At 38.8% G+C, this 19056-nt stretch overlaps 1 protein-coding gene across 3 annotated transcripts in view; it reads right to left on the bottom strand.

The window, feature by feature from the left end:
• The window catches only part of TRIO (trio Rho guanine nucleotide exchange factor), a 255922-nt gene that overhangs the window by 141632 nt on the left and 95234 nt on the right, over positions 1-19056 (bottom strand). For all 3 annotated transcript variants that reach the window (XM_054814119.1, XM_054814117.1, XM_054814118.1), the window contains exons 7-10: positions 17407-17598; positions 13925-14056; positions 9682-9912; positions 1296-1418 (exon numbers count right to left, since the gene is read on the bottom strand). In XM_054814119.1, the coding sequence (XP_054670094.1) occupies positions 1296-1418; positions 9682-9912; positions 13925-14056; positions 17407-17598 (678 nt within the window). The remainder of the gene's footprint in view (positions 1-1295; positions 1419-9681; positions 9913-13924; positions 14057-17406; positions 17599-19056) is intronic.

The raw sequence follows: 19056 nt of genomic DNA, 5'->3' as shown, positions 1-19056 counted from the left end.
TTCTTGCTTGTCTGACCCAAAAAAATAAGTATTTCCACATGGAAAATATTACAGATTTTACTAAAAATTAAGTATTAGGCATGCATAGGGAAAATCCAGCACATGTTTAGAGAAAACTAACAACATTTATTATTTTGGAAAATTTTATAGGAAATCAATATTGAGGAAGCTTTCTCATGCTATTTCAAGTACTCAGTCACTGGAGTGCTCTAAGACCGCATTTACAATAAAATTTTATTAAGAGCTTAATCATCCATTAAACAGGCAATCTGTAAACACACTTCTGATGCATCCGCCATAGTAGGTGTCACTGCTGAGCTCCTCCATGTCACTTCAGAATTTTCTAATAATGCTTGTTCTGTTTTGACTGAAGGACCACTGTTTCAGCCCTACCTTAATGAGATTTTTCTTGATGAATCTTAGAGATGTTTACTCTTACCAAACATTAAAGATTGGACAGACAGCATATGATACTAATGGGGAGGATTCTAGCCTTCAGCTTCTCATGGGTTTTAGTCACCTCACGGCCCTCTTTTCAAGGCTGCCAGGCAAACCAACTTCCTTTTGTTATGCTCCCTGTATTCCTTAGTATCTCTGTTACTTTTGGCTTGACTTTTTTTCACAGAAAAGTGTGTTCTGAAGTTCTATCATCAGTTCCACTTAAGCCTAAAACTAGAGTCTTCCTGTGGAAAAAGCACTGGTATCAGTGATTCAGAACAAGAGGGCATATACAAACTCAATTGTATTTAAAGAAAAAACCCAAAGCCAGGTTGGCCAGTATGCTGGCTCACGTGGCTTCTCTGGAGTTCACCCCTTCCCCCTCCATCAGACTGTTGTGGGGATTAGGGAGCTCCTCAAGCCTAAAGTCAGGTAGCAGTGCTTTCAATTCATCTCCAGCCTCTCTTACAGGCCACACAAAAGTTTAAATCCTAGAATCCCATGGAATCGAGTTACTTTAAAAGGAGAGCTTTCATTCTAATGTGACTCAACATTTGAAAGCATGCTTTTGAAAATAATAATAATAATAATAATAATAATTAGCAGTAACAGCAGCAGCTCTGTTGAGTTTCAAGGCTCCCACCCTTTGTAGGACTGTGGAAGTTTGTCTTTTTCTTATTGAAGCTGGAGTGCAAAGAAGAAATGAAATAAAAGCTTGCAACAGAAACAAAATAGTCCATTCTTGGAACTGAATTTTTTGTAGTGGAGCTCCCTTTGCCCAGCCTGTCAGTGCCAGAGCAGGATTTTTTCCTGTATTTCCATGACAGGTGTACAGTCAGTCATGTGATTGTTTTTACCTGCGCAACCTCTTCAAAGTCTTCATGGCGTTTCTGCAAAGCTCTAGCCCGATGCAGAGATTTTCCCACTCCAGTATGTTTGCTAAGAAAAGCTTCTCCATGGTTTTCAATCCAATCCAACACCTGTGGTACAGAAGAGACACACACAAACTCTGAATGGATGTACTGAATGTTGCAACAAAAAGACAACTATTCAAGAAAATAAGAAGCTGTAAAGGGACTGCTTATAAGAAACTGTACTGTCGGATTAAAACACAGTATTGCTATTGAAAGACATTAATTACATCTCATTGACTTTTCTGAAGGCAATAACTAGCTTAAACTAGCTAAATTGTATGATTTAAGATTGTATGTTTATTTTGAAGCCTACCAAGGACAACCAGATTTCTACACATTCATCAATTTGACAGTAATCTGATCCAAGTGACTCAACTCTTTGTGAGGGTCTCTCTGTAATCCATTTATGCCTTCAGCTGACATTTTTCTGTAATGTAACACTAATGGAGTTTGCACATTCTCCAACAATGCTGGTGAATAAAACAGTGAAGTTTTATTTTAGATGAGAAGTTCCTTCTCTTGCTACATATTAAGTCAAGAAGAAAGATTCAGTAGTAGAATTTTTAACTAACACAATAAAATTGAGTTGAAATCATTAGATAAATGACAATGTCTGCATTCAGAGAACATGAAGGATTTTGCCCCAATTCTGGAGAAGCATCTCCTCAAAATATCAGATTGACATAATTGTGTATTGTAAATTTTACAGCTGAAAAAGTAAGGAAAGACATTTTAAGGACATCAAAACTTCTACCACAATGACTGGGCTGACAGCTTTATAAATAGCAAAAACTGTAATTAGTTCCTGCCAGTTAACACAAAGGATTACTGCACACATACCAAGTTTCTGATGAGTGAACGAACAAAAACATCTGGTCTCTCTCCAAACTAATACATCTTAGCCATATCTTCATTCATTCATTAGCTAGCATGCATATGGTATTTAATTCTTTGGAAAATACTCAGAGGCTCACAAATGCTATTCAGAATTAAAAGACAACTGCATATAAGCAATTTTCTTAAGTCAGCTTACCATTTTTATAGAGTATGTATGTAGTAGTGTAACATTTATCTTCAGCCTTCTTTTTTCTTTAAAACCTAAATGTTTTGTTTAAGTTTGAAAATACCTGTCAGAAACCTGTACCTTATCTCTCCTTATCTACTAGTGTCCTTTACTTTGATTCCTGAAGTCAGGTGAGGGTTTTTTTCCCCTTTTCCTGTACTAAAAGCATTTGACACTTACTGTAACTAAAGACTTTTTTTTTTTCTTTCAAACAGACTTGAGAACCATTCCTGCAACATCACTCATGGCTACATTCAATACATGGGTAATCTCACACACCATTTCCACACAAAACACCCATGCTTTCTTTAGTAGACAAAATGAAACCACGTGGTGTTATTTTCTCATTTATCTGGACTGTTAGAATCCTTTTTGGTTTGCAAACTCTCTCTTACTGGACATCGTCAAAACAACAAAGGATCCCATAATGCCACATAATAAAGCCATCTCAAATCACCAACACTTCACTAAATCTCTGTGGCAAGTACTTCAACTTATGCAATGTTCGTTTTTCCTAGTAAGTACTGCCAAAAGAATATTATTGTTTTAGGTCAATGTATGTTTTCATTTGCTTCTTTCAAGGGAAAGTATTGATCAGAGAAGATAGAGTGAGGAGCTAAACATGGCCTCAGTTATCTGTAAAATTTTTATTACCAATGCTTTTTGACTAGTTTCAGGAGACTACATTGCTCTTATTATTATAAAAAGAACTAAAGAGAAACATGTTTGGATGAGAGAATTAGACTGGACTCTGGAGACTACTAACAGTTATAAATTAACAAATGAAATCAACAGCAAAATCTGTCCCAGAAAGCATGGGATGAAAAGCAGAAAGCACCCCAGGGAGAATGATTTTTGCTCCAAATAATGCTCAGTAACTTCTCAGGAGAAGAAACTGTCATAGAAATCCAGGACACAGATCACAGCATCATAAACTGGTTTGGGTTGGAAGGGACCTTAAAGACCATCTTAGTTCCAACCCCCCTGCCATGAGCAGGGACACCCTCCACTAGACCACGTTGCCCAAAGCCCCATCCAACCTGGCCTTGAACACTTCCAGGGATGGGGCGTCCACAGCTTCTCTGGGCAACCTGTTCCAGTGCCTCACCACCCTCACAGTGAAGAAAGTCTTCCTAATATCTGACCTAAATCTACCCTCCTTCAGTTTAAAGCCATCACCCCTTGTCCTGTCACTACATGCCCTTGTAAACAGTCCTTCTCCTGATTATTTGTAAGTCCTCTTTAGGTTCTAGAAGGCTGCTATAAGGTCTCCCTGGAGCCTTCTTTTCTCCAGGCTGAACAATCCCAACTCTCTCAGCCTGTCCTCATAGGAGAGGTGCTCCAGCCCTCTGAGCACCTTCATGGCCCTCCTCTGGACTTGCTCCAATGGCTCCATGTCCTTTGTACGTGGGGGGCCTGAACGCAGTACTCCAGGTGGGGTCTCACAAGAGTGGAGGGGGAGAATTGCCTCCCCTGACCTGCTGTTCACACTTCTTTTGATGCAGCCCAGGATACCGCTGGCTTTCTGGGCTGCAAGCACACACTGCCGGCTCATGTTGAGCTTCTCATCCACCAACACCCCCAAGTCCTTCTCTGCAGGGCTGCTCTCGACCCAATCTCTGCCCAGCCTGTAGTTGTGCTTGGGATTGCCCCGACCCGTGTGCAGGACCTTGCACTTGGCCTTGTTGAACTTCATGAAGTTCACATGGGCCCACCTCTCAAGCCTGTCAAGGTCCCTCTGGATGGCATCCCTTCCCTCCAGTGTGTCAACCACACCACACAGCTTGGTGTTGCCAGCAAACCTGCTGAGGGTGCACTCGATCCCACTGTCCACGTCACCGACAAAGATGTTAAACAGTGCCGGTCCCAATACCAACTCCTGAGGAACGCCACTCATCACTGGTCTCCACTTGGACATTGAGCCATCGACCACAACTCTTTGAGTGTGACCATCCTGCCAATTCCATATCCACCGAGTGGTCCATCCATCAAATCCATGTCTTCAATGTAAAGACAAGGATGTCATGCAGGACAGTGTCAAATGCTTTGCAGAAGTCCAAGTAGATCACAACATAAACCAGTCAATTAGAAAAACATTGCTGCCTTTAAGTGAAATGTATACTCTTGCCCATCAGTGATAGCTTTTGCACACCACTTTGACCAAAGGTCAATACCACTAGCTGGCACTGATATTAGCCATTTAGCAATCTTAACTGATGCATTTGCTTCCTCTTCCTGGTAGAGGTAAGAGTTTCAGAAACCACCATACCAACTAAGGACTCTTTTACTAATCATGAAAGCACATGGAATTCACTCCAGTAGTTCAGTAATACGCAGGAGCTTAAGAGGCTCCATACTTTTCAATGAAAGGGTGAATAATATTATCCTCCACTACAGCAAGTTGCTTTAATGATGCAAATAAGCAATAACTGCAGTCTCAAGCAGAACCATCCTTATGCCCAGTATTAGAACTAGAAAAAAGCTTATACTTCTAGCACCAATAATGAACACATTATAGAAGAAACTACTATGAAAAGATAGCTTCATCTTGACAAATTAATTGTTCATGGCTGTAAAATAGGTGGTTTGTATATGCTGCTTGCAGAAATAAACAACCTGATCTTTTGCAGATTCAATGTGCTCATTTTTACCAGTCTTTCCAATATTAGTATCCAGTTCTTACCCTCCCACCCCTTTACCTACTTTGCACACACTCACTTTTCTGATGTCCACCAGTTGGTGCTAACATAACATTCAGAAGGGGGTAGTTAAAATGCGGAAATACTCTCTCCCAAAAAAACCCATTTTACACCAGAGCCACCTCCAAAAGCCACAAGGGAATCACCCAGTGAAATCAGGATTCTTGGCCTGCCCTTCGTTAGTCAAGGCTGAAACATGTGACTGTTACAACAAAAACTGGGATGGAGTCTCTGAGGAAGGCGGATCAGAAGGAGGAGCAGCACATTTATCCAGAATGGACAGAGAAGACACTCAAGGTCAGTAAGACCTATATAAATGTATGTTTTGGAACAAAACTACTACAAGTATGTTTTAGTCATCTCTGGCTTGCAAGCGATCAGGAGTGTTTTTCAGGTCCCAAAACTGTCCCCATATGAGTGTCAGCAGTATCACTCTACCAGATACATTATGTTCAATTTTGACCTTTCACAGCCCAGCAGCACAAACCCCACATTGCTATTGCAAGTCTGCTTTATTGCTTCATATCAGAATTGTCACAGCCAGCTCCTTTCCTTATGTGAAAGGCTGGCATATATTATCTACTTGGTAAGCTCGTCAATTCTTACGCATAAAATTACACTTTTATTAGCATGTTTTACATTAGAAGGGCTACTTTCAACAATTGAGTGCAACAGCCAGTAACTTTTTTTTTTTTTTTTTTTTTAAATTAAACACCCTCTTTTTTGGTGTTAATGTACAAACTAGCCAGGAACTAGATCTCCTAGTATGTTTCTGCTATCTAAGGTCAAACTCAGAATTCTGTTCATTTTAAGACTGTCAGAGGTTTTTCACATTTCAAATTTCACATTTGCTGTAATTAACATCTTATCTACTATTTTTAACATTGCACGTGCTACTTTCCTTACTACTTGCTTCAAGAAATTAGCAGATTATTCTTGGTGTACACAGCTAGCACCACAGTGGTTCTCTTGATTTGGAAATCTCCACTGGAAACACCTTCCCAATACTGAACATACTAGACAGAAAAAGAAAAAAAAACCCACACCCAACCAGTTTTCTAAGGTGGAAGTAACACAAAATGAAGTACCAGCTCAACACAGCCAATTCCCTCCTCCAACTCAGCTCTGTTACTCACTTAACACTTCCATGAAGTGATTTATTTCATTAATTCAGCAGAAAACTACGCCAGCAGAGGGAAAAGGAGGAAATCACAGACTCATGCTAAAGGACAGTTATAGATTCACTTACAATGCACTTGGTTGCGTGCCACTATGTGCAATTTAACTATAAACACTGAAAGAAAGCTGCATTTAGTTAATTTTCACATGAAAATTAACATTTAACTTTATTGACAATAACTAAAAGAAGGTTTTCATGCTAGTTTCTAAATCCAGATAGATAATCTTAATTGAATTTTTTAAGGTTTGAACAAAGACTAAGAAGCCCGAGAGAATATGCAAATGAAAACTAAAGTATTTTAGGAAGTTGTTTTGGAGCTCTACATAAATCATTCCAGAATTGTCTTGGATATAAATTTAACAAACACCTCAAAACCAAGTAATTTCATGCACTGAATGGTGTCAATGATTATTCAACTGAAGAGCTAACATTTCCCAGATAAATTAGATGATCTGATAAGGTTGTTCTGGTTTTGTTTTGCAAGAAAAAAGAACCCTTATTATTCAAGATCACTTCTTCCCCTGATGGATTTTCAAAGCTGAGGGAGCTACAATCTGACAAAGCAAGGCTATTCCAGGGAAATACCATTACGTGGTTGCCATTATCTTTAAGGCAAGGCTCTTGGCTGTTAGATTAATTTGTCTGGTATGGATGTTGAATTATCATTGTCTTACATTTCAGTGCAGATCATGCTGTAAGTATGAAAAGTTGTATCACAAAAGGGAACATTAACCACAGTTTACATTGTGATTCATACAGCTGTGCCTAAAATTCACCAATATCTGAAACTTAAGTTAAAGTAACATAACAAGAGCTATACTTCCACATGCAACATTTCAGAAGCCTCCAAAGTAGATGTTAACAGCCATGACAGGGATAACCCAAAGGACAACCAAGTCTCTGGCAGTGATAACTACTGGATATTAAGGGAAGAGCTTAGGAACACGGCAAGCAGTTGCTGCATCTCTGTACATAAAATCTAGTTTGAAATCTAAAGTGGTTGATAAAGATGTGCATTAGTATCAAAGGCTGCAGCTTCAATTTGTCATGAGGATATCTTCGTATCTTAATGCAAGATCTGCCTTGCAAAGCATATAGAGAAACCAGAGGCATAAACAGGAAGAAAGAAATTTCTCCGACCAGTAGGTAAGGCATGTACTGAATAATGAGCCTAGATGGATCAACTCTCTTGAGCCAATTGGTTCATACTGAAAACTTCTGGTACACTCATAATCTACATGCATGATTTGGATAGCACATTCTTGGCACTGGAAGTTATAAAAATCGGTAAAGCTGTCCTCTTTGGTGTTTTCAAACCTGTGACTATTTGATGCTAAGTACACCAGTTCCAAGGGCTGACAGGTCTCATACAGAGAAGGAAAATCCAGCTTCTTGCTAAAGAACCTGACAGTGATGCTACAATGACTTGAGTCTAATGAAGGGTTGTTTGCCAACTTCAAAGAAGAAAGCAGTCTCAGAGTTAACTCCTCCACTCCGAGAGCCATGACTTAGGAAGGAGCAGAAAATGACAAATCTCCCACGAACATTTTATGACTCCCAAGAGAATAAAGGCAAAGAGTAGGAACAGCACAATAAGACCTTCTGTAGCATTTAATGAACACCTTCCCCCAGGAAATAAACTGCCTGAAGCCTGGCCTACAGGCCTGAAACCTGAATTATGTATCTGGCAAATAACCTAAGGAGATTACTGGTCCACAGTTACCTAAGTAGGTCCTACTTGAATTGAATTCAAACTAGGGGAGAAAGTTCCAGGATTCAATCCGCAGTTGTTAGCACTAGGCTGCCACTGAGAGGACCTACATTCTTCCCTATAAGACGCAAGCCACTGTGTTAATTTCAGTTTCTGAAGATTACTTATGAAGCTTTTTAAGTTTAAAAGGCAATTCATTTGTGGACTGTGCCTCATCAGTTTTGACAAGTGCCCTTCACTGACTAGTCATGAAAGTACCAGCACTGGACCCTCCTGACTAGCTACTATTTATGTAGTAATCTTGATGAAGAGCGTCTAGGATTTACACAATGGCGTAACAGTGTTTTCAGGTTGGCTCTCTATGCCCTTCCTGACCATTCATAATATTGACTCTGCTTTCTTTTACTTTTTTTTTTGTCAGCTAACATTTTTCATACCTTTCTTCATCCTTCCTTCACATCTGACTGTTGAGAAGCTGGATAACTGCATGCCTTTCAATATATGCCTCTTTTTAACATCAAAAATTAAGTAATAAAGTTTCAATAATTTTACACTTAATTCACTGCCTAAGTATTTAAGTTTTTTTTCCTTTAACATACACAAAGACATAGGTACTACTTCTAGAAGAAAAGTTGAGCTAACAAGATTGCTCAGTCTCCCCACCACCTCCCTGAATTAAGTATCTTTTTCAACTACTGTAAATAACGGAAACCAGGTTATTTCACTCCCAACTACTCACATCCGGCATCTTCCTGAAACAGGAAGTACAAGAAATTTGGCTTAAAGTGCAACTAATTTGGAAGAAACAAGATTAGTTTAACCAGAAGGTATGACTGGCTACCTAAAAACCCCATTCGGAAGTTCCTGATTTGTGAACACCTTTATACTGAAATAAAAGAACATGATCAGCAAATACTGGCCATCTTTACTTTTTTAGCTATTAAGCTAAAGATTAGCTATTAAGGGATAAATTACTAATGTTTTTGTCAATTGCAGGCTAAGGCAAACATTTTCTGTTTATTAAAAATCTATCAATAAAGGAATTCAATACAGCTTTATCTTTTTAAGCTAAAACCAGGTCAGAGATATTTATGCCTGTACTTAACTACTAACTTTAATGGATGTCATCATAATAATAAAAATATGGCAGCTAATAGCCATTAATTCAAAAACAGCATCATTGTCAGAAAGTAATCTTATCTGTAATTTTTATAATCTTTAGTACACTACTCTCAGATTTTAAAGAAACGTGATTAAGTCAACTAAGTATCACTGAGGATTTGAAACCAAAAATCTGTTACAGAATAACACTGTTAATTTTTTGTGTGTTACTCCTACAAATCTTTCTGATGCTTCCAAATCCAAAATTTTACCTAGAATGTGAATGTCAGCTCAGAATAGCCATCTATAATAAAAGTCGTTCTTCATCCTGACTTAAAGTAAATAAAGACATGAATTTTAAAAAAGAAAAATCTGAAGTAGAGTTAACTTACAAATATAATTTCTACCTGTAACAACCAATATCCTCTGATAACACACAGAACCTGGAATCAGTCAATCCCATGCACTTATCCAATCGTTGAATGAACGAACACAGGGTTTAGCAATTAAAACCCACCTGTCAATGCAACCAGCTTCAAATCACAGGCTGACAGAGTCTATGAAATAAAACCTACCTGTTGAACGTCTTGTTGAAAAACGCACAGCTGAAGCCGCTGGTGCAAGCGGACCTTTCGATGCTGCCAAATATTTTCCAGTTGGCGTTGGTGGTGCAGTACTTCATGGATGACATCCAGAACATGATGAACTGCCTTTGAGTAGTTTGCAGATGCAGTGAGGGAATCGGAACTCCCAGGAGTCAAAGGTCTCTGAAGTTTGTCAAGCAGTGACTTTCCATCTTGGCTCACCTGACCACCAAAAAGGACAAAGAATTACTTGTCTTGTCAAAAGCTTGTTAGACTATTATTTCATTCCCCAAACCCTCTCCCCACTTTAGATGTCTTTAAGAACTGGGGGAGCAGTAATGAAGATTTTTTTTTTATCCCAGGCATCATTACATGCAGCTGTTAGAGGGAAAAAAAAAAGTATATTCTGCCTCTGTGTAAGACAATTTTAAGAAGTAGTGCTCTTCTAAATAACAGCCTGTCTTTCAATTTTTCGATTACCTTAAGAGTGCTTTTCCTTTAATGTGATTTTTTTAAACAGGTCAAGTCTAACTTAGAATAAATATCCTTCATCTCTTTCTCTAGTCAACAAAGCACCTAAAGTAGAGTATTTGCCCAGAATTATCCTTCCCGGAGCATATCTCTCCATTTGCTGTAAAGGTGAGCAGGGAGGTTACTTTCTATATGTTAATATTAATTTGATCAACACATATAGACTAACAGATATAAACTTAGGACATGATTTGATCTGAAATGATTTACAACTTCTAAATTCTTACTGTTACTGGTAAACCAGAGGCAAACTGTCGTTATAGCAAAGTTAATCCTGATTAAAGCACTTAAAATCTTTCCATGCAGCACAGAAAGATACTCTTTTCTAAAATGTGTTTAACTACTGATGCCAAGAAGAAATATTAGTCATTTCTAACTGTTGTTTTCTGTGATTCAAACCACAGCAAAAATATTCAGATTTACCTTTCATGCTAATTGAAAAACAATAACCGTATCTTATCTGGTCACTATTAATGTTTAGCACTTGCCAAGGCTGTTGAAAGCACTTTTCATTGCCGTTTAACTATTCTGTAACTTTTAGCATGAAGCTCAGAGAACTGTTACAATTCAGTATAATTCAGCTATCTGTAAAGAACTTTTCTAATAGCCCATCTACAGGCAGAAAAAATTAATCCAAAGCCACAAGACTGGAGTGTAAACAATAGTCTGAATCCATCAAATCAGCACCATGTCAGAAACAGAAAATTTGTCAAGGCCTTCCCCCAGTGGCTATTTTCAACAATTTTCACTAAATCTAGGCACATTTAAAATTTGCTATTCAGTAGTCACACAGATCTGAATGAAAATTCTTTTCTAATAATTAGTTTACAAGTGAGTTTATTTCTTAGTTCCAATTTAAGCTTTCTCATTTTAGTACTAAGTATCAACACAGAGAATGAAGCTCACTTAGAAAAGTAGCTCCTATAAAGTGAAGTCAGGCAGAAAAAGAGTATAATCCATAGTAGTTATTGCAATGATGGTTTTTTCTTTTCAGTATCCAAAGCAATTATCTAGTACAAGTCTTGGAAATATTTCAAGATAATGGACTTCAATTATGTCTCCAGAGTCCATGAAAATGGGGGGGGGGGGGGGGGGCGCGGAATTGTGACAGGCCCTTGATCTGATTAGTTTATTAGCTTTACAAACAAATGATCATGCACATTTCCTCTTTGGTGTTAAGATAGTAAAGTTTTCTTCCTTCCCAGTGCATGACTACCTTAAGATTTCAGTGAGATATATAAATTGATTTACATAAATAACTTCATTTAAGGAACAGCTATTGGATTTTCAAGTACACTGGTTATCTAAGCTTGTAAACTAGAAAGTTACTTTTCTACTAATATACAGTAATTACCCTCAGTAAAATCAGACTGTCTAGTCTTAAAAGCATTTACTCTCTTAAAATTAGTCTTGTACTTTGCAACCAAGTTGTGTTGTCAAGACACTGTAATCTAAAATGAATGACAAAGTGTTGTAATTTCCACAGTGTTCCCCTCTCCCCCCACTGTTCATTCATCACAAAAATGAAAGGAGCTCCGTGCTGTAACAGAAATGAAGTCATACATCTAATAATGATAAGCAACAGGTCTGTAATATCTTTGCAGAAAGACAACTCTATCAATCTTCAAAAAGGAATGCATGTTTAAATAAGGCAAAATAAAACTTTCTGTCCAGAGGAGGAACATGACTTGTACATACACATACAACTATTATTTCTGCATCAATTCTGATGTGAAATCAGAAGAAAAGCACCTTTTTTTTTTTAAGCAGTACCAATGAGGATTTTGTTAAAATCACTAGCTGTCCCAAAGTCAAAAGCTACAGCTTTGAAATCCTAAATAAATTTTCAAGGTATTTGCCAGAGCAATCCTATAATCTACGCATCTAATTTCTTTTCATTATGCATCACCAGGAAGCAAACAGTATTCAACATGGTAATCCACAGTACTCATTTACACTTAACAGCAGGCTCTAATCCAGTCATATCCCTGATGAAAAAACACAACCCCCCCAATCCAAAACAAACAAAACCAACCCAAAAGCCCCCACCATTTTAACTTCAATGCTTTATCATCATTATTTTAGACAGCCCTAGCCACCTTATTGCTTGCTGCACACTCACGGAACATGCACCTCAGATTGCCTCTCTTCATATAAATCTACTATAAACATGCTACATTTCTGCCCCTTGTTTTACAACAGGATCATCCCAAAGAAGACAGGTCATTATGAAGAAAAGAAACCTTCCTACAAAACATGCTCTCGAGAATGAGTTAGAACAGGTATGTGTGGTAAGATCACAAGTTTTATCACCAAAGGTGTGCTTCCGTATTGTCGTTAGATTAGTTGCCATAGCAAGGTGGCATGTATCAGGAATGGAGATATCCATGTGTATTTTACACAAAAGAACAACAACTGATGTGAACTCTGGACATCTGACTCATGGTAATAAAGTTTATGCAGGCCCTAAGATGGCAGATACTCAAAAAAATCCAGTTTTGACATACCAGCAATAGGACTGTTCATAAGCACTAATCTTACCCTCCTCTACTTCTAAAAGAAATGTGACCAGACTTCTGATTCAGTTGCCCATAAATAGAACTGGTTCATCAGAAAGTGGTTTTATCTTTAATATAATGTATAAATCACAAACATTATTTCAATCCCATATGACCTCCTTCTTTTAAAAGAAAGTGCAGGCTGAGGCCCAAGCTACACTGTGTCCACTGATCATTTTTTACCATGCTTTAATCGCATACTTTTATGCAACTTTTCATGAAAACAGAAACTACTGTATTTAATCCAGAATAACATCAGCCCAATTGAACAGCAAAAATAGTTTTAGCATGTGATGAGAACAACCCAGGAAAAAGAAAGCAAGAAAAACTCAACAGGAAATACAGAAAACACCTATTACCTAATACTGAAGTCTAAACCCATTTGATTTCTCACTTCAGCTAACTAAAGCACAGGAGAGAACTCAATATTTGAAGAAAAACAATAGATAGATACTGTAGTCATCACTTTCTAGGCCACCTTCAGAATAAGCATTTTATCTTAAGTTGTAAAGACATCTATTAGAAATACTAAGCAATATTATTACTTCATTGTGTGCAGAATCCAAGATTAAAGCAGCAGCATAGGATATATATGCTAATCTTAGGAATACCAACTACAGAGGCATGCTGGCTCATTTAAGTGTCTTTGAAGTTGGCAGAACTAAGTATATAACTTCCGGCTTGTTAAGTGACATCATTTGGCAGTTAAGCCTTTTTTGTGAGGCAGTTTCAGAGACGGCTTTTCAAAACACACTTAAAGAAATCCATGCCAACAGAATACTTTCCCAAAGAATACCCACAGCTAGCTTCCCTTCGAGTAAGTGTTTAAATGATATTATCATACTGCTATTAAAAGGTAGTAATATGCAAATGTAAATTAAAAAATACTTAGTACACTCTATGGGTTGTTAGTACCACACATGGTCCCATCTTGCCTTTTAAATTTCTCTCAGAAGATTAAGAGGAAGACTTAAAACTTAACTTTCGAACAATAGCAACAAAGTCCAGTGTACCAAATTAAAAAAGAAGCCTGGCACTTGAGTTTCCAACTAATGCACTATGCAACAAGCAATGCCAGTTGATGACCCATCCTTAACATTACACCATTTTATCAAGTAAGCAACCTAAGGAAACAAGACGCTTACCTCAGAGTAAGCCAAGGTAATATGCTCATATATCCCTTGATGATGATGGATAGCATCTTCTAAATCTTGCAGTTCTGAGGGAAGCTCCACCTCACCACAGGCTTTACACCATGAGTCCACATTGCTCATGTACTGCAACAGAGAAAAAAAAATCTGCTTAATTTTGGATTCTATCAATAAGTACACACACGTTGGTAATATACAAAAGTATCGGCATCTGTGTGACAGACACTGAAAAGACTGTTTTTAAGGGAAAAGTGTTTAATGTATTTCTCTCTGAACTGACCAAAGTGAAGCTTATCTCAGAGTAGAAACAAATATTCAAGTCTGACTATGCTTGTGCTTTTAGTTATATGGAACAGTTTAAGCCGTTCACAGGCAGGCTTAGTTGTATGTGGGCAGCCTTCAGAACCAATTAAACTGTTGGCAATAGTGACGCTTCAAGTTTACTCTTGCTCCTCTTCTTGACTTTGCAGCTAAGAAAAAGTTTACTTCACCACTTCAGATGCATGAAAGCCAATTAAGGTCTTGTCTACACAAAGAGCTAAAACATGCTACAACTTTCAAGCCCAAACCCTCAGCTCTTACCCCTCAACTCCCTGTGCAGATACTCATGGTGTCATGAGGTATCACCTAACCTTTTTTTAAGTCTTCAAAGAAAACCAAGTTACTTTGCATACATGTGCATACACACACAACACACAAACAATGAATGGTGAACTGCTCACTGAAATACTCCATAGTTGTCTTCTGCTGGAAAGAGATCATCAAGGAGGCAAAGCTGTGTTAGAACACAGCAAATTCACACCTCAGTCCCCAAAGTACTAACTTCTACATGCAGAGAGCACTAAATCCATTTGGCAAGCTACCACAGCAGCAAGCATGTAAGGGATTTACAACTTAAGTGGGGGTCTCTTAGGACTAACACTGAACTCTGAACACACAGCTATGTCAGCATAGCTGCTCAAGTCAAGCCTTTCAGGGGAAATTGAGGATACTGCAACAGAATCTCATCTGTAGACAATTTATCTCTGAAGCTCAAGCTGTCTTGACAGACAAGAAACTGCCATCATAGCTGTAAGCACAGCGTAAGTTCTGTCAACTTACTTTTGACAGCTAGGGGGCATGAATTTTATACCCTTGTTATGCTAGGAAAGGAAAGAAGAAAAAAGAATCTGTTTTTCTAGGAGTTTTTATAGCTGTTAAAACTTAGTACAGCCAAGCACATGTGGTAGCCGTAAACTAAATTTGTCCTCTATTCATGTCAAATTCAAGCTTCAAACTTTTAAGAGACCAAGCCATTTCTCTCACCATACATATCTTAATTCCTGGAGCACATGTAGTCTTCTGAGGAAAAAGTAATCCACAGCCATTTCTGGTACTCCGTTATTGTTTGAAAGCTGGGAGGAAGGGTGACAGAGTACTTAACTCTAAAGATACTTACTTAATTCTCATTTCAACCGGACAATTTTAAAAATCTCTAACGTTAAGCACTGAACATTAAAAGAAGCTCCATGTGGGACCATAAAGCTACACCTCTTGCATCAGTCAGCAGGCACTGATAGCTGGGTGCAGTCTGCACTGTTCTGACAGCAGGCAACAACACTTACCTGTCACTTACAAGAGAACACATGCATTCAAGAAGGGTGTGTTATTTCTTTGGCTGCTTATTTTTTTAATCATCTTTTTATGTAGGTCAAGCATCACCAGTCTCTAAAGGGGTCACTCCTCTCATTCCAAACCCCTCTTTCCTTGAACTCACTCTCCACTGTTAATGAAACAGCTAATATATCACAGCCAGGTACCTTACACAGCAACTATGACAATCAATCACAGTTAATCATAAAATGAAAGCCACAGAAGGAGCAATTAAAGAGCAAGTAAATTAAGCCCAGCAGATGCTGCACTATTTTCTCTCATTCTTCTCTTTCCTCCTATTTGCACTTACATTTAGTGCTAAAGAAGGTAACACCAACCCTTATCACAGTTGCCCAGCACACACATAGAATTTACTCCCCTGACTTCTGATGAACATAATTTTCCTATGAAAAAGGACAGCACTTGAGTCAGGGTATACCTATCTGTTCATATTTCACCATATCTCTCCTATGTGTATGGCTGACAGTGCTTAAATGTAAACCTGAATAACCCAATCAATTAGAAAAGCATCAATACCGATAAGGTACCACACTGTGTCTATCAAATGGTTCACGCTGGTTGGTGGCTTTTATACCAGAAAACAATTCCTTTCTTTCCTTTTTATGTGGCTTTTCCATAAAACCTGCTAAAAATACTTATGATAGTGGCATCAGTTTATATACTTTACCTTTGTCTGTCTAAAGACAGTTAAACCAATATGACCACTAACATAATGAAAAGCAATGTGTATTTGCATTTTAATACATTCACATTTCTAATTTCTGGACATTCATGAAGTTGAATATCTGTATAGTAGAAATCTGGAAAACTTCTTAAAATAAAGTGTGCTGCCTCTCTCTATTTCTGCAGTTATCACCTCCCAAGTGGTTCCTTCATTTATTCCAAATTAAAGTTGTATCAGACATGAGACCTTTTCTTGGATCCAATTTAGCAAGGCAATGGAAAGAAAAGTAGCTACAGCAGCCATACAGCACACCAGAGCTTCAGCCAGCCACAACCATCCAAGAACCTCTGCTCTCCAAATTCACCAGAGATGTACAGAGCAAAGAGTCTATAATATCAATGGGTGACTCAACAGCACACACATAGCAACTCCTTTTGAACTGAATTCCCTTGAGGGGAAAACATGCGTTCACCATCAAGACTATTAACTTGGGGATATTTATTCCTATTTCCCCTACATGGACCTCTTCTCTGGCAGTTACACACAGTTAATGACTTAATTAAAATAATTGGTATGGGCCTACAGCGAAAATTTTTGTTTAATACAGGAGGAATCTCTTATGGGATACTAAGTAAACATCTCCCACCACAATTTCAGATTCAGAAGACAGTTAATTAACTTCTCAACTTTCAGGCCAGTTCAACTTAGTTTTCTATAAGCAATTACTAGGAGTTAAATCACTCAAGGACGGATTAGGGTGGAGTGGTGAGGACATCAGAACAAGTGATGATTTCTGGATGTAGGAAAGGCATTATATTGATACTGACTGTGCTAAATTTTTCCCTTTCTTTCAACTTAAAAGCTTGACACAGTTAAGCATTCATGTCCACTTCATTTTGATTCACTTATCTAATTTGGCTAAGTTTTATCTTGCATTGATATGGGCGAGGCATTTTGTGGAGAATATAAGGGCAGCAGGCCGTCTGAGGAGAACAAGTTTTTGTTTGCGTATCAGCTGAAATCGGCAGAAATGAATGCTCTGGCTTTCTTGCAGACCTTTTCAATTACTCTCTCGCACCTCTGTCTAAATCAAAAGCAAACAGTATAACTCACCATTCCAGCACAGAAACTTTTGTTAGCACCCTCCCCATTCACTAACCTGTTCAGCTTTCTGATGGAAGATGGAGGACATATCCAGTAACGTGCTACGTTCATCCAAGGCTGCAGCAAATGCCTTCCATTCTTGCTCCAACTGACTAGCAATCTGTTTTATTTGCTGTGAAGCATAATGGCCAGACTCGACCAGGCGATTTGCTACTGACATGATGCGGTTTATGTTTACATACACATTCTATGGAGAAGAAGGAGGAAAAAATTAGCAGGAGTGAGCAGACCACTTAAAATACAGAGGTATACTTCTATAAAATTCTTCTTTATTACAGTACTGCTTAACAGACTGGTTTTATTTGCCAAGTTTGTGGATGCCTAACTTTGGAATCTAGGTGTGTAATGTAACAGCCTATCTGTACTACTGACAAGGGAGAAGGACAACTTGAAATGACCAGACAGTCTCAAGCTAACGTTAACAGTCAGCTTAAAGTTGCATTATATGAAGACTCATTATTACAATGAAGAGGAAAAGCTAACCATACTTTGCAACAGGCTCAGTAAGAATGTTTACAGATGTTCAAGTCAACAAGACATTCAGACACACACAATATATCTTAATCTATCCATGGTATGCATGTGTGCACTATTCTACAAATCTTTACATCAACTTTGAAAGTATTTATACTTTTTAAATAACAAAATACAGAATTCTGAGTTCTAAGGAGTTCAACAGTTTTACATTGTATTTTCCTGCCCCTATATCACCTCAGAATTAGCACTGAAAATGAGACAAATAAGGTCGAAGATCAGAAAGATTCTCTAGCACACTGGCATTACTCAGTAATGGCTCTTAGTCACTCTAATTTTCTTTCCTTTTAGCTGACATATGCATTTTGGCCTAAAGTGTCTAAAAATCTGTTCCTGCTCTGATTCTGTATGAACAAATAATATTTTTCAAAGGAAGCAATCGAGAGTTTCTGATCCCTGCAAAGTCAGAAACAAGACCAACTACACCACCAAAAAGGTTTCTGAGTAGCTCTTTCAGAGCTGCACAACAGCAGCTAGGAGAGAGAGGTGAGAAGATGTGAGAGGAACAATGCTGCAGACACCAAGGTCAGTGCAGAAGGAGGGGGAGGAGGTGCTCCAGGCGCCAGAGCAGAGATTCCCCTGCAGCAGCCCCTGGAGAAGACCATGGTGAGGCAGGCTGTCCCCCTGCAGCCCATGGAGGTTAATGGTGGAGCAGATATCCACCAGCAGCCCATGGAAGACCCCACGCCAGAGCAGGTGGAGGCACCTGAAGGAGGCCGTGACCCTGTGGGAAGCCCATGCTGGAGCAGGCTCCTGGCAGGACCTGTGGCCCTGTGGAGAGAGGAGCCCATGCTGGAGCAGTCTGTTCCTGAAGGACTGCATGCCATGGAAGGGACCCATGCTGGAGCAGTTTGTGAAGAACTGCAGCCTGCGGGAAGGACTCACGTTGGAGAAGTTGGTGGAGAACTGTCTCCTGTGGAGGACCCCACGCTGGAGCAGGGGAAGGGTGTGAGGAGTCCTCCCCCTGAGGAGGAAGGAGTGGCAGAGACAATGTGTGATGAACTGACCACAACCCCCATTCCCCATCCCTCTGTGCCACTGGTGGGGAGGAGGGAGAGAAATCGGGAGTGAAGTTGAGCCCGGAAAGAAGGGAGGGGTGGGGAGAGGTGTT

This window comes from Grus americana, chromosome 2 (assembly GCF_028858705.1).
Source record: "Grus americana isolate bGruAme1 chromosome 2, bGruAme1.mat, whole genome shotgun sequence".
Classification (NCBI taxonomy): domain Eukaryota; kingdom Metazoa; phylum Chordata; class Aves; order Gruiformes; family Gruidae; genus Grus; species Grus americana.
The sequence above is the reverse complement of the archived record's forward strand: the minus strand, read 5'-3'. Positions and strand labels throughout refer to the sequence as shown.